Source organism: Ochotona curzoniae, unplaced genomic scaffold (assembly GCF_017591425.1).
Source record: "Ochotona curzoniae isolate NIBS_2020 unplaced genomic scaffold, NIBS_Ocur_1.0 contig_908, whole genome shotgun sequence".
In the NCBI taxonomy this organism is placed as follows: domain Eukaryota; kingdom Metazoa; phylum Chordata; class Mammalia; order Lagomorpha; family Ochotonidae; genus Ochotona; species Ochotona curzoniae.
Genome location: NW_024466607.1, coordinates 29,545,763 through 29,560,962, shown reverse-complemented (window position 1 = coordinate 29,560,962; position 15,200 = coordinate 29,545,763). Strand labels below are relative to the sequence as shown.

Genomic DNA, 15,200 nt, shown 5'->3' with positions numbered 1-15,200 from the left:
TTGCCAAGCGCTAGGCGCACATTCAGCACGTTTGCTGTGTTCATTTTCACGACTTGTAGAGAGCCTACCATCCCGGAGGTCCACCTTAACCTCTGCTGTGTCATTATCAATGATTTGGGGCCTGGAAATCTGTTAAAAAGCATTTTATCATCTTGGATTACGTTAAAAACGAGACCTTAGGAGCTAAGCGCACCACCCACCGCTCCTGTTGCACTTGGTCCTCTGGACTGTGGGTCTCCCTACTGCTTCACGCCTCAGTTCGGACATCCTCCCTCTGTGACCTCAGGACTGGGTAAGTTGTCTCTCACACAAAACAGGAGCTCCTCGGGGGGGCAGTTCCTGGAGCACTCGCCGCCAGACACTTCGCTCCTCCATCCGTCCCTGGGGGGGGACAAGGCTCGGGGTGGGAGTGAGACATCGCAGCGAGGCCGCCGAGCCTCCCCGACGGCGAGGAGGGCGCACCCGGGGCCCCGTCAGCCTCACCGGCCCCTGCGGCGCGCGCGCGCGTCTCCAGAAGCTCCGGGCGGCGCCCAGGAGCCAGAGGCCAGCCGGGCCCGCCTCCTCTCGCCCCTGCGTCTCCGCCCCCTGCCCGCGCTCAACCCGGCTCCCCCGCTCCGGGTTTCCTGTTTAAGATGGCGTCCCCCGTAGCAGCACAGGCCGGGAAACTTCTGCGACACCTAAGGCTGCGGCCCCGGCTCCTGGCCCCCAGGTTCCAGGTGAGCGCGGCCCGGTAACAGGTGCCGTTAGAAAGGCGTGGGGGAGCGGCACCCTCCTCGCTTCCCCCTCGTTCTGTTGTGTTCCCCTGCTGGCCCAGGCGCGCGGCCGCTCGGGCTCGGGCACGTCGGGGGGCCACAGCACGGTGCAGCGTCCCTTTCCGGGCGCAGGACCAACACCCCCTGTGCTCGAGTGCGGGGCTGCCAGGTGGACAGCAGCCCCGAGTCCTCCAGCGCGTGTCCGTCTCAGTCTCTGGAGTTGTGGACGTGGGTGCCCAGCTCGCGGGGACGTTGCCTGACAAGGTCCCAGGAGGTGCTGGATGCAAGTTTCTTAGGAAAAGTTCCTCCGTCTGGAGTTTGGAGCGCTGAGGTTTCGTTTTGAGCGCTGTTAGTTTGGGTTTGGGAACTGTCTCAGCCCCGGAGCGCCCGTGGTAAGCCACGTGGTAGACAGGCTGGGAAACGGCAGCCGCTGGTGTAGGTGCCTCTCACAGGGCGCTTGCTGCAGGCTGCCCCGGGGCAGACTTCCACAGTGCTGGAGTTGGGAGAAAAATGGCAGGCATGGCCTTCCCCCTTTCGGATAAAATTAGTCCTGTCAGAGCCCTGTCCCTGTCCAGTTTCTCGCTGCTTTGTGGAGAACCAAACTGAAGAGGGCCAGAGGTGGACGCTGCGTTGGGAACTTGGTCTAAAGTGAGTTTTACTTTCTGCAGAGGGCACGCTTCCCATTAACCGGTTAGAAGCGCTTCCTGGGAAATTCGGAGTTGGAGGTGCCTCGGAGAACTTTCTGGATTGCTCCACGCCTTCATGTCTGTGGGTCACCTTTCTCCCCTTCAAAAGACAGGACGTTTTGGGACTCAGCCAAGGCAGCTACAGCCTTATCTGTTCCCCCATTTCTAATTGATGAGAGACCAATTTTCACTCATACAGTTTTAATCAGGATATGCAATAGTGCAGTTTTAGAGAAAAACAAAAAAGTAGGCTACCAATGATTTTTGAGTTACTCTAAGCCTTGGTTAATTAAGACAACTATGAGATTCCTTTATTTTCCCTCCTGTTCGTTCCCTGGCTCACCATTCCTCTAATATTGTTAATGTAAATTTAAAAGGTGATAATCCTTATTACTGTAATGTCCCTTAATAGGCATTTGACAGTATGGTGGGCTAGCAAAAGGAATGCAAGCTTTGTCTAATTAAAATCACTAATAACTGTAATAGAGTAAGCAGAGTACCTCCAGGTATTCAGATTCATTATTTCAACATTAAGAAAGAAAGGCACACCCCCAAGAACTAAAGTGCTAACTATGAGTGTAGTCTTGTGAGAAGAAGGGAACTAGGGTTGTAGAAACTAGAAATGGTAATTGTTGTGCGTTGAAACCTAAAATGCAAAGTTTTTAGCTCAGGTATCCTTTGCTAATCGAGAGATGGGACCTTGCACTGACACGCAGGAGAGAGTGGCTGGGCTTAGACAGCCTTGGTTTCTCCACGGGAGACTCTGGCTGCTTACTTTGACTTACATTCCTGTGGATGACTTGCGTTCCTGTAAACACAAAGCTTAGAACAGGAGAATGGTTTTCTAAAGATAGGAACTGTACACAGTGTTCAAGAACTGGAAATGGGGATTAGCAAGTATCTAGTCTTAATCACGTCATTTCCTGGGTGTCACCCTGAGGGAGACTCAGCCAGGTGGTCAAGGTCACAGAGTGTTGTGGCCGAGCGGATTCCAGAGTTAAGTTTGCTTTGCAGTTAAGTTTCCATTGCAGCAGGGCGTTGCCTGGTGAACATAGGTTTCCTTAGGAAAATACGTTTTGCCAACATCTAAGTGAATCTGTCTAACCAAGTAGGGGCTATAGAACTTCTAAGTCACTGGAACATTTTTTTTTTCTCCATGTGCATCTGTGAATTGATACTGAAAATAAATTAATATTGCTCATTCCTCTGTAAGCAACTCTCTTCACATTCAACGAGCCTTTTGATCCGGGCTCCTTGTAACTCTGATGCGATGTCGTTCCCTCCTAGCCTCTTGCCCGTAGCAGATATCACACTTGAACGTAGTCTACTCCTTGGCAAACTGAGAACCCTCACCAGGTGCCTCAGAAACCTGTTGTTGCTCTTGGCCCAAACCCACTTTATACCAGGAGTTGTGAAAAGCTGTTGGTTATACAGATAAAAGATCCAGGTGCTGCTTTGAGAAATAACTAGTCTTCCAAAGATGTTCCTGGAATGACACTTTTTCTCCTGTCAGTGCTTGCCTTTCACCTTACACCTGCCACGTATTCCTGATGTGTGATGCCGTGGTGCTGTGTTTTCCCTTTCAGCCTCTGCCGTTAGCTTCACTGCCTTGACTTTTGACTTCTGCTGTGTTTCGAAAGGCCTCTCTCTCTCGTCCTGTATTATGTTTTCCTGTACTTGTTTGCTTAGCCTGTACCATCTGGTAGAACTCTTCCTGGGCCTGGGATATGGGAGTAATGCACATGGTAGGCAGTGTTTGACCATTTATTTATGTATCTGCTCATTCACTTCCTGAATGCCTGCAGTGGCTGGGACTGAGCCATGCTGAACCTAGGGTCTCTCCTGGACTGGGTGGAGGAGGAACCCAGCCTTTTGAGCCCCGATGTGGTGCTCCCAGGATTTGCGTTAGTATGAACCTGGAATCGGGAGCAAAGGCAGGACCCGAACCCAGGCTCATGTGACATTTAACGGGCTGCTGTGATGAGTAGGGGAACCTTTGAGAAAGTGTTTTTTTTTTTTTCCACAAAATTGAAATATGCTAACACATACACTAAAAATGTGCATATTTTAAGTGAGCAGCTTAATGACTCTTGCAGACTGAGAATACTTTGACAAGGAAAACCGGATCACAAAACCAGCCATTTAAAGTGATGCAGAGTCCCCTGGTGCTCCTTGCGTTGGCTGCCTCTGGATAACCCATCCCTGTATTACACCATACATGGCTTAGTTCCTTTTTGTACATTGTCTCTGTGGAATTATTCACTATACTCAACATCCACAACATTATGTTCTTGAGTTCTTAAGGATGACGTTTGTCATTATGTAGGACCTGCATAAGGAGAAGCAGCCAGCTAGGTGAGGCATGGGGCTAGAGTGTGTTAGACATCGCAGATAACAGGTGCAAAGGCCTTGAGGTAGAAATGAAATTTACATGTCTGGATAGTTGGGAAGGTGGGTAGTAGCAGATGAGGTCTGAGAGGTAAACATAGGTCAAATCATTTGGAGACTTGCAGGGTATGGTAAGGAGTTTGCAAGAATTTATTTATTATTTAAGATTTATTTATTTGAGTCGGAGTTTCAGAAAGGAGATCTGTCCACTGGTTCACTCCCCAGGTGGCGACAATGGCCAAGGCTGGCCAAACTGAAATTAGGAATCCGCTTCTTCTAGGTCTTGCATGTGAGTTGCAGGGGCCTATTTTTGGCTGCTTTTCTTTTAAGATTTATTGATTTTTATTGGAAAGGTAGAGTTACAGAGAGAAGGAGATGCAGAGAAAGATGCAGAACCAATGTGAAAACCAGGAGTCAGGAGTTTGGAGCTTCTTTCCAGGTCTCCCTCATGGATACAGGGTCCTAAGGCTTTAGCCCACCCTCTACGTTTTCCCATGGCCCAGGCAGAGCGAGAGATTTGAAAAGGAGCAGCTGAGAGACAAACCTGTGCCCTTATGGGTTGCTAGTGTGTGTGTGTGTGTGTGAGGTGAAAGTTGAGCCACTGAGCATTTGCACTAGGCCTAGTTGCTTTTCTTTAGCTGTTGGTAGGGAGCTGCATCTGAAGATCCAAAAGCCAGACCATCAACCAGAGCCCATACGGTATGCTATGATTACAGGCAGCAGCTTTACTCACTATGCCACAACACCAGTCCCGCTGGTTTTAAAGGTGAAGAGTAATTAAGAGCGTGGTGCTAAAGCTGAAAGAGCAGCTAGGTTCTAATCCTGGTCCTGGCTGGCAAAGGCTAGATATTTAGTTTCTGTCTTGTATGTACTTCCTACTAAATGTCTGGGCTAGGCTGACTGTGTAGCAGCACGGTGTTCAGTAACTGTTGCATTAAAAGCTCTCTTTCCAAAGATGCTAATCTTGGCAGACAGGGCTCATCTTGCTGTATCCAAATAAGCAGTCAGCTGAACAGGGTGCTGTGGTGCTTAGCCATTAAATAGACCAGGGACTTCCCTGATGGGCCAGTGTTTGAAGGAATTCTTGGCTAGTGCCCTGAGTTTGAATGGTTCTTTTTTTTTTAAGATTTATTTTTATTATTATTATTATTATTTTTTTATTGGAAAGGTGGATATATAGAGAGGAGAGACAGAGAGGAAGATCTTCCGTCCGATGATTCACTCCCCAAGTGAGCGCAACGGGCCAATACTATGCAGATCCGAAGCCAGGAGCCTCTTCTGGGTCTCCCACGCGGGTGCAGGGTCCCAAAGCTTTGGGCCGTCCTGGACTGCTTTCCCGGGCCACGGCAGGGATCTGGAAGGGAAGTGGGGCAGGCGGGATAGAACCGGCGCCCATATGGGATCCCGGGCGTGCAAGGTGAGGACCTTAACCACTGCGCTACCGCGCTGGGCCCTGAATGGTTCTTAATACCTTAGTACTTTTAAGCACTGTGCTGTTGTCTTTTGGTAGATTTCCCTTATTTTTGCTGGGTAAAGTTCTCTGAGCTATTTTTGAGGTTTTTTTTTTTTTTTTTTTTTAAGGCAGATTTTACACAGAGAGTAAAATCCTCCATCCATTAGTTCACTCCCTAAATGGCTGCAAAGGTCAGTGCTGAGTTTCTTCTGGGCCTCCCACGTGGGTGCAGAGTCCCAAAGACTTGGGCTGTCTTCCACTGCTTTCCCAGGCCATAAGCAGAGAGCTGGATGGGAAGTGCAGTAGCCAGGACATGAACCAGTGCCCATCTGGGATGCTGATGCCACAAAGCAGAGGGTTAGCATGCTGCACCACCTCTACTCTCTGAGCTGCTCTTTGAGCTGTTCTAATGTAAGAAAGACTTAGGCTTTTCTGGAAAGTGCTGGCTTGCAGGCCCACAGTCTGGAAACCGTTGTCCTGTAGGGCTCCCTGAGATGCAGAGCTTTTATCTGGGAATTTAGAGAGGATTGGGAAAGGAACGTGCTTCAGCCTGTGCCCCTCTTCTGTGCTTCCAAAAGAATGGCTCTAGCTTAATTTTCTGCTCCTTCTGGAAGCTGGAGGAGAAAGATGGATGTGTGGCTTTTGGAAGTGAAGGACTAAAGGTTATGTGCAAGTTCTTATCGGCTAAATGAGGCTGCTGTGACTGCTTTAGAGGTTGTGATTTACCTGCAACTACCTTCTTGCTTAGGAGAATAAATATCTGGCTTTTGTCTTTTCTTTTAAATGAAGTACACTTGCAATTTCAGCTGTTAGAACAGGGAATTCATCTGAAATAATTTAGATGCAAAACTACTGACCTATTATGTTAGGGGACACCTCGAAGTGATTGCTCAGGTCCCAAATGGGTTTTGCTTACTGTAAATGATGCCTTTCTTTGATGGGTATGCGCACAGACCTACCGTAAGGAGAGCTCTGCTGCCTTTGGCCTCTGGCTCTGTTCTGCAGACACAAGGCCCAGAGTCAGTGAAATATGTCATGTTCTGGGGAGTAAGAGATACTATATTAGTAATCTCAGATTGTTTTTCAACTGTCTTGGACACTCAGTCTGGAATTGTCTGGGATACCTCTCTTTTATTACTTGATTGCCAAGTTTTGTCTGAAGAACCTAAGAGTGGTGTGTATTTGAGCACCTGATGAAATTAGACTGCTGAGTGAAATTTGGCAGTGAATTCTGGGAGTTTTGGTGAAGCAGTGGGGGGTGTTGGTTCCATGTGGAATGACTGCGTGCATCTCCACGTGTGCAGTTAGCATGGAGAGGGAGACGAGAAGGGTAACAGAAGATGAGGGATGATGGTGGGCCTTTAGACCAACCAGGAAGGACTAATGAGGCTGCAGAAAGCCCAGAAACCTACAGGATGTACAGCTCCATAACCGAGAATCGAGCAAATCTCATTTACTTAGCAAATATTTTCTGAATGTTCATTGTATGCTCCATGCCACGTTCCTCCAAGCCACAGAATGTATTGATTCTGAGTACCCAGTGTTTAAGAGAATGTTCTACAGGTAGATGTTCTACCTGTAATAGGACAGAGTGAGTAGAGAGACTCATAGTCTAGAGGAAAACTTAACATCTAAACTGCAATAATTACACTGCCACACGAGTGCTGTGGTCTTGGCTGTGTTAGACGTAGCAAACACTGATTGTTCCAGTAGTGGGCCTCTGTCTTCCCCCTTTGTCTGCTCTGATCTCTGCATCTTTTTTTTTTTTTTTTTTTTTTAGCTTCTAATGATGGAGCTGATGCTGTTTTTTGGGACTTCCCTTTTTAAGGTTGATTTATTTGAAAGGCAGAGTTATACGTGCACTGTCTCTGTCACTGGGGGTGGGGGGAGAGGGAACAAGAGAATACTTTTTATCTGCTGCTTCACTCCCCCAAATGGCTGCAATAGCTAGAGCTGGGCCAGGCTGAAGCCAGGAGCTAGGAGCTTCATCCAGAGTTCCCATGTGGGTGCAGGGGCCCAAACACGTAGGCCATTTTCCACTACCTTTCCGGTACATTAGAAGGAAGAGTTTTGGAAGTGGAGCAGCTGTCTCCAGCCTGCGTACTCCACAGTACCGGCCCTGCTTTCTTGTTCATTATTACACTTTATAACACTTGACTCTACAGGGTGTATTTTGTTTATTGTGTGTATTCCTCCTTCTGAACTGAAAGACTTTTCTTCAAAGGTTTATTTATTTGTCTGATAGGCAGAGTTGGGAGGGAGGAAGGGAAGGGGAGAGAATGAGGCAGAGCGCAAGCTCAGGATTGTTTCCATTTGCTTTTCAACCCACCAAATGGCCACAGCCGCCTGGACTGGGCTGAAGCCAGGAGCCTGGAGCGTGGAGCCTCTAGGTCTCCTACAGGAGTGTAGGGACCAAAATCCTTAGACCATTCTCTGCTGCTCTCCAGGCCATTAGCAGGTTACTGGGTTAAAGTGGAGCAGCTGGGGGCATGAGCCAGGGTCGATGCTGTACCACAATGCTGGCCCCTTAAATTTTTTTCTTAGATACCTCAAAATTTTTTCTTACCACCTGTCCTGATGTGTATTGTATAGGCGACTGGTCTAAACAATTGAGTTGGGGCCACAGAGAAAAGAGAGGCAGGAGAATTTAAACAGTGATTTAAATAATTGAGGCAAATGGAGAAGGAAAGAAGGGGCTAAATGGCAAAAAGGTTAAAATAATACTTCTATTCATTGAGCATTTAGTTTGTGGCAGACCATGTAGGGTGCTGTCTGCACAAAATTCTTGAACCCTTACAGTATTCCTGCAAGGGACATAGTACTGCTTGCTCCCTATTTCATGTAGGGATTAAACACACAGAGAGGTGACATTGTCACTTGCTTATAATCACAGTGCCAGAGAGTCACTGCCTGCCTTGTGCTGATAAACCACTTATGCTGTTAAATCATTAATCTGTATTGCCGGAGGATCCCATCTGGGCAGAACCGTCCGTTAAACTTCTGTTAAACTGCTTGCTTACCTTTCTCCTTTCTTTGCCCTTGAGTGACAGTCACCTTTGGTCATTTGGACCTATGCTGACTTGTGCACCCTTGTCAGCAATATGTAGTTGGGATCTTATTCAGCTCTCTTTTTTTCCCCTGGCTTTGGGGGCCAGCAAAGACTGGCAGCAGTGCAGGTTAAAGGCATGAGCTCTGGGGTCAGATTCAGCAGAGTTTAGTGTGCAACCCCTGTGTTCTTGTTCTGTCAGTTGAGGCACATTAAGGAACTTAAGTAAGCCTCGAGTTACTGTTCCCTGGAAGGGGGTGGTTCTTACAGATTAAATAGGTCTTAAGCCCCTTGGCATTATGCATGGATGGTGGACTCACCAATGGTTATTTTATACTAAATTTGAAGCTAAATTTACTTGCCTGTTTTTGTTTTTTGATTTCACTCGGCTAAATTAATTTTCCTTCCCAAGATTCAATAAGCACTTTTCATGTGCTGCTTTCTCAGGGTTAGGTCCTTGTACGGGCTCCGCTGTGTTTTATTTCACATAATCATCGCAAAAGCCCTATGAGGTGGAGATGATTATTCTGTTGACATCTGGGGGGGACTTGAGGCACAGAGAGGTAAAGGCCTGCTCTCTGACCCCTGGTTGTCTCTGAGAGTCCACAGCTGGGATTTAAGTCTGGTGAGTCCCTCGATGGTCACACTAGAAGCTCAGTTGCACCATCCTGGTTGTTGCTTGTTCCAGAAACATTTGTACCTAGCAGCATTGACTTACTATTGGTGGCTTCTAAATTTGATGTACAGCAGAGACTTGAAATGAGGAAGCTTCCTGCGTAGAGCACACCATTGCTCCCGGCGTTTCAGGAATGCTGGAGAAGTTGTGGTGTTCCATGGCCTTTGCAGAGGTGGTAGAGGTTCTAGGCTCCTGTCTGTGACATGGCACAGCCCTTGCCAAGGCAACGATTTGGGTGAGTGAGCCAATAGATTTAAAATCTATCTCTTGGGCTGGGCAAGTTAGTTCAATGGGTAAATCCTCACCTTACATGAGCAGGGATCCCATTAGATGCTGGTTCGTGTCTTGGATGCTCTGCTTTCCATCCAGCTCCCTGCTTGTGGCCTGGACTACAGTAGAAAATGGTCCATAGCCTTGGGACCCTGCTCCCGCCTGAGAGATCCTGGCTTTGGATCAGCTCAGCTCTGGTTGTTGTGGCCACTTGGGGAATGAACAGCAGATGGATCTTTCTCTGTCCCTCTTTCTCTCTGTAGATCTGCCTTTCCAATAAAAATAAATAAATCTTTTTTTTGGTTGCTTTTGTTTTAAAGATCTCTAACCTTGACTTTCAAATAACCAAATAAATCTCGTTAAGGGCATCTCCTAACTTGTGCCATATAGCAGAAAAATGAGGTAAGGACATACACTGTCTGTGAACAGAGAGGGTGTGAGAAGCTACTCTGGATATTAGGCCTGCTTATCTTTGCTCAGGGAACCATGTGCTTTGTCCTTTATTCAGGTGTGGTCTGGACATGTTGCTAGGACCTCAGAAAAAGAACACAGTTATCAAAGAAAAGAAACAGAAGAAGCTGTGAGTGTGCCAAGCTTCCGAAGCAGAGTCAGGAGCTTTTGCAAGCCCGCAGTGTGCATGACGTTCCAGGCCCCGTGGAAGGATGTGGTCTGTCTCCATGTATTCGCTTCCTTTCTTTCAGTTGCTTACAAAGACCACTTTGGTTCAAAGAGATCTGTGTGGACTTACCTTATGGGGAGAGAAAGGGCTTTTTGGAAGGGAAATGTTCTAGAATCCACAACTATTCTGGGTGTTGGTTTCTCTGTGCCCTTTTGTGCTGTTATAGTAAGTCACTTACATGTGATAACATGCCTTTGTGACTTGCCTTTGTAACATGCCTGTGACTTTGGCTATCAGTCTCCATACTTAGGGCCCCCTGCACACTATCCAAACTTCACTGACTCCCAGAATTTTATAGTTTTGAGAATCTTGCTGGTCTTACGCCTTCTGTTTTGAGTCACTGGCCCAAGCAAAAGATTGGGTAGTTTTCATAACATGTCCACCCCTGTCCTAGCACCCATGGGGGACGTCTGTTGGGATGATATCACCCCATTGGTCCCCAGTAGCTAGGGCTCTGGGGGCAGTGCTGGTGGGGTGGCCTGGTCAGTTTTGGGTGCTGTGTTCCTTCTCGACGAGCTGTTGCTCCCCTACCTGTCTTCTTTATTTCCCTTTCTCTTTCATAAATGCTGGAGGATTCTTTTCCCCTTCACTTTGCTGATCTGAGCTGAGCCAGAGTTCACTGTGAAGTTCAAGATGACAGTGAAGTGCCTTGTACCTGACTTAGTCATGATCATAGTGAGTGGGAACCTGGGGTGTCTTAGAAAGCTGCTCATCCTTCCAGATAGTGAAGTGAGTGTTTTTGGGTCAAGCAGAGCCCACAGCCTTCATCCAGGCACAGGTTACCTCTTCATTCTTTCTAGGAACACTCGCGTGAGTTGAAGTAGCTCAGTGTCTCTTGAGTCTCCCAGCCCATTTTTGGCAGCTCACTAAGGAGTCCCCCTGTTGGTTAGGGCTTCCTTTCTGTCTCCTGCAGAGGCTGCTGGCTCACCCAGGTTGCCTTGACTCATGTACCAGACACTGCTGGAGTCAGTGGGAACTAAGCTTGTGGGGTTCATTCCACTCAGAGCATTAGTAAAATGATGATGTATTTTATCCATGAAGCTGGAACCCTCTTGAGCATCAGAGAGAACATTAGCAGTCACTGTGCCTAGAGAGCAGCCATAAACCAGGACTGCAGTCAGACTGTGTGGGTTCCATGCTTTTTTTTTTTTTTTTGTCAAAAAAAAAATAGAAATACCTTCCTTGTGTCTGCTGCTAGTTTATTTTATTTTAAAGAATTATTTTTATTTTTATTACAAAATCAGATATGCAGAGAGGAGAGACTGAGAGGACGATCTTCCGTCCGATGATTCATTCCCCAAGTGACCACAATGCCTGGTGCTGAGCTGATCTGAAGCCAGGAGCCAGGAACTTCTTCCAGATCTCTTACATGGGTGCAGGCTCTCAAGGCTTCTGGTCATCCTTGACTGCTTTGCCAGGCCACAAGCAGGGAGCTGGATGGGAAGTGGGGCTGCCGGGATTAGAACTGGCACCCATATGGGATTCTGATGTGTTCAAGGCAAGGACTTTAGGCGCTAGGCCATGTCGCTGGGCCCTGTTACTATTTTAAAGGGTAAAGGGAGGGAAGAAGAATGCGAAAGGGAGAGAGAGGGAGAAGGACAAGAGGGAGAGAGAGAGAGAGAGAGAGAGAGAGAGAGACAGATGTCCTCTTTCTTCTTCTTCGCTCCCCAAATGTTTGTAGTAGCCAAGGCTGGGCCACATTGAAGTGAAGAGCCAGGAACTCAGGGTAGGCTCCCATGTGGGTCGCAGGGACCCAGGAGGTTGAGCTCATTTTCTGTTGCCTTCCAGAGAGCACATTATCAGGACGCTGGATCAAAGGCGGAAGAGGGACTTGAAGCCAGGCCCTTTGAAAGGGCATGTGGACATCCAAAGCAATGACTCATCCTGTCCTTCATTGTCATAACACCTGCCCTGTTAATTCCAGCCTCGATTCTAGTGCCCTGTAGGTTTGCGATTTAGGGAAGAATTGCTGTTTGATAGTTCAACATCTCTGAAATGCAGATGTCTTCTCTCACTTTGTGATATCAACTGTTTGGCAGTTGTTTTCTCACTGGTTTGTAAAAATGATAGGTGTTCAGGTTGTTGGCTTCTCAGGTTTGGTGAATCTTTATCTCCGTAGGCCTCAGGTTCTGGGCTCCTCATCTACAAAATGGTGAGGGTTGCAGTACCCAGGACCCGGATCATCCTGAGCATTCCATGAGTGCATGCATACATGGTCTTCCTGGTGCAGGGCCCTCATGAGCATCCAGTCCAAGTTAATGGTTTCAAATGTCTCATCACTGGCTCGGTTATTGGGGAGTCTGTGTTTTTGTAAAAGATCTCTGATCCTATCTCTGCTTTTCCTCTGAATCTCCTGAGCACGGACGCTTGCAAGGTAAGATACAAGTGGGGAGCTGGGAGGGTCAGGGAGGTGACAGAGAAGGAGAGGAAGAGTCCCTGTGGAGCCAGGAGCTTCTTCCAGGTGTCCTGCATGGGTGCAGTGCTGCAAGGACTTGAACCACCCTTTACTGCCTTCGCAGGCCATAAGCAGGGGCTGGATGAGGAATGGGGCAGCCAGGACATGAATTGGTGCCCATTTAGAATGTCAGCGGACTCGCCAATTGAGCCATTGGCTACACATTTTTTTCTGAGAAAGCTTCAACTTTTGCTTTCTGTAACCATTTTCTGCTTGTGCATTCCTCCCTCCTGGTGAAATGTTATCAGGAATTCAAACAAGTTTGTGGAAAATGGATTTAAAAGATATATTTATTTTGGTGCAAAAAATTTGAAATTCATAGTTTTTTTATAATATGAGTTTCTAATGAGTTTTTTGAAGACCCCTGAATGTGTAGCTTTTCAGAGATCTTAGTTGTTTAATTTTCAACACTATATATTATACTGTCTGCACTTCGAAGGACATATTCAAGTTACCTTTGAAAGGAAGAGGGTAAAATTACATTTAATGTGCATTCTCATTCTACCCTGAGGGTTGACAAAACCCTTTAATGATTAATCCAAAAGAGGCTCAGAGTTATTAATTATTTTTGGTTAAAAGAGTAAACTATTAATGATAAATATTTCTTTTTTAAGCCTCAGAGCTGTTTTAAAATGTGTATCATTAAAATTGAAAACCAAGAATACAGGGGAAAAAAATGAATTTTTCAGTTTTCCTTTCCATAATTAAAATGAAAAAAAAATTGCTTGGCTAATTAGGACAACCAGGTAAATTTTGAGATGATAAACAGATTGAGCTCACTGATTTAAAAGCAGTACAGCGGCAGAGTTCATCCTTCAGCTGCTTTGTGGCAGAGTGGGTGAAGTCACTGCTTGAGATGCTGCCGGATCAAGTCCTGCTTCTGGCTTCGCATCCAGCTTCCTGCTCTTCAGGAAGGAGCGGATGATGGCTCTAGGACTGGGGCCCTGCCACCCACCCAAGGAGGAGACCGGGATGGAGTTCCTGGTTTCTGGCTGTCTTGGGCCTTCAAGAAGTGAACCGGTAGGTGGAAGATCTCTGCTCTGACTTAATCTCTCCCTTTCTGTTATTGTACCTTTCCATCGAAGAGGTAAGTAAATCGTAAAAACGAGACAAATGCATTGGATGGCTGGGTGTTGAGTTGGATCATTTGAAATGCAGGGAGAAGACTTCTGAGCAATCCTGGGGTGACTGGGTCTAAGGATGCTCTTAGGACTGGGGTATCAGTCCTAAACTCCTGGCAGAATGCTGGCAGTGCAATAAAGACTTCCTTTTCTGGTGGATGTTATTGTGCAACTTTTGCGGCTATCTTCTATATAAAATGTTTAACTGAGGGGGAACTTCAAAGATGAATTTCATATGAAGAGACAGGAAAATACAGTTTTATTATTTTTTTTATCAGATGTCCTGAAGTAAGTATATTCAGTGGTGGGATTCTGTGTTTCTTAATATTAGCAGCAGGTCAGTAATACCTTGGTTAGAGTCATCTATGAGTCACAATGGCCCTTTCCTGAAGATGCTTGGTTCTGTGCTAAAGGATGCGTCCGTTTGCCCAGCTTACTACGGAGTGTTTGTTTTAGGTCAGAGAAGAGCTCCTTTCCTGGAACTCTGTACTTTTAAGTAAGCATCGTGGTCATAATTTAAGCCAAATTAATTATTCACGCTTAGAAGTGTTTGTGTCATTGAATTTTGCAGTGGTGAGGGAGGTCACCAAAGAATTGCTTTATTGACTCAAAATTTGGGCTAATTTGGAACCGTTATAGGTCATACAGATAGTTTTTCTTCCAAATCTTCTAAAGGTACTAGAAATACAAGTTTACACAGTTTTTTAAAGGTCAAGTTTTTACCAAGCTTTGGCTTGGCATAACCCTTGCTGTTGTGGTCATCTGTGGAGTAAACCAGTGGGTAGGAAATCTCTGTCTCTCTGTAAATGTTGACTTCTAAATAAGTGTGTGCATCTCAGAAAACTATTTCTTTCCTTTTTTTAGAATAAATTTATTATATATATACATGCATATATATATTTTTTATCATGCATTTGATCCCATTATTCTATGAATCCTGCTCTGAGTGTCCAAGGAATGCATATATGTAAGTATGTATACATGTTCATATACACACACATATACAGATATATATTTATTTTACTTGGACAGTTGAGAGAGAGAGATAAAGAGAGACAGAAATAACTTCCATCTGCTGGTTCATTCCCCTAATGGCTACAATTGCCAGAACTGGGCCAGTTTGGAAGCTGCGAGTCAGGAATATCTTTCCGTCTCCCACATGGGTGCAGGCACCAAGGACTGAAAGCAGACATACCTCAGTCCTAAAAATCCACTATGCTTTTCCCTGGATAACTTCTCCCGTGGTAGTCAATGGACAGAGACATCCATGCTGCCGCTCCTTCCCGTCTGTCCCAGTCACTGTCCCCAAAGCTCTTTAAGAATCACCACTAGATGATTTTCATACACTATTCACCTACTAGCTTAACCAGATTGTTTTTATCAGTCTTTGTTCTCCACTATGGCTATTACCCTTTTTCTCATTATTATTACAACGCTCAGCAGTGATTTCACTTTAAAATTCATTATTGTTCACGTATAATCAGCTTTTGATTGCATGCTGATTATTCTTAACTTTCAACTTTATATGACTGAAGAAAAACAGCATTGGGTGTTATGCTTCTGATTATAAAATCAGCTGGATTAAGTTATGAAACTGTTTTTCAAAAGGCTTGCAACACAGGTATTAAATGTGTATTTTTTTTTAACCTTGGATGAACTGTCTGAATAAATAAA

The 15,200-nt window shown here is 46.0% G+C and overlaps 1 protein-coding gene across 1 annotated transcript in view; it reads left to right on the top strand.

Annotated features, from left to right (window-relative positions):
* Positions 1 to 609: 609 nt before the first annotated feature.
* Positions 610 to 15,200, top strand: part of SUCLG2 (succinate-CoA ligase GDP-forming subunit beta) — a 261,484-nt gene continuing 246,893 nt past the window's right edge. The window contains exon 1 of the mRNA XM_040994784.1: positions 610 to 716. Within this exon, the coding sequence (XP_040850718.1) occupies positions 633 to 716 (84 nt within the window). The 5' untranslated portion in view covers positions 610 to 632. The remainder of the gene's footprint in view (positions 717 to 15,200) is intronic.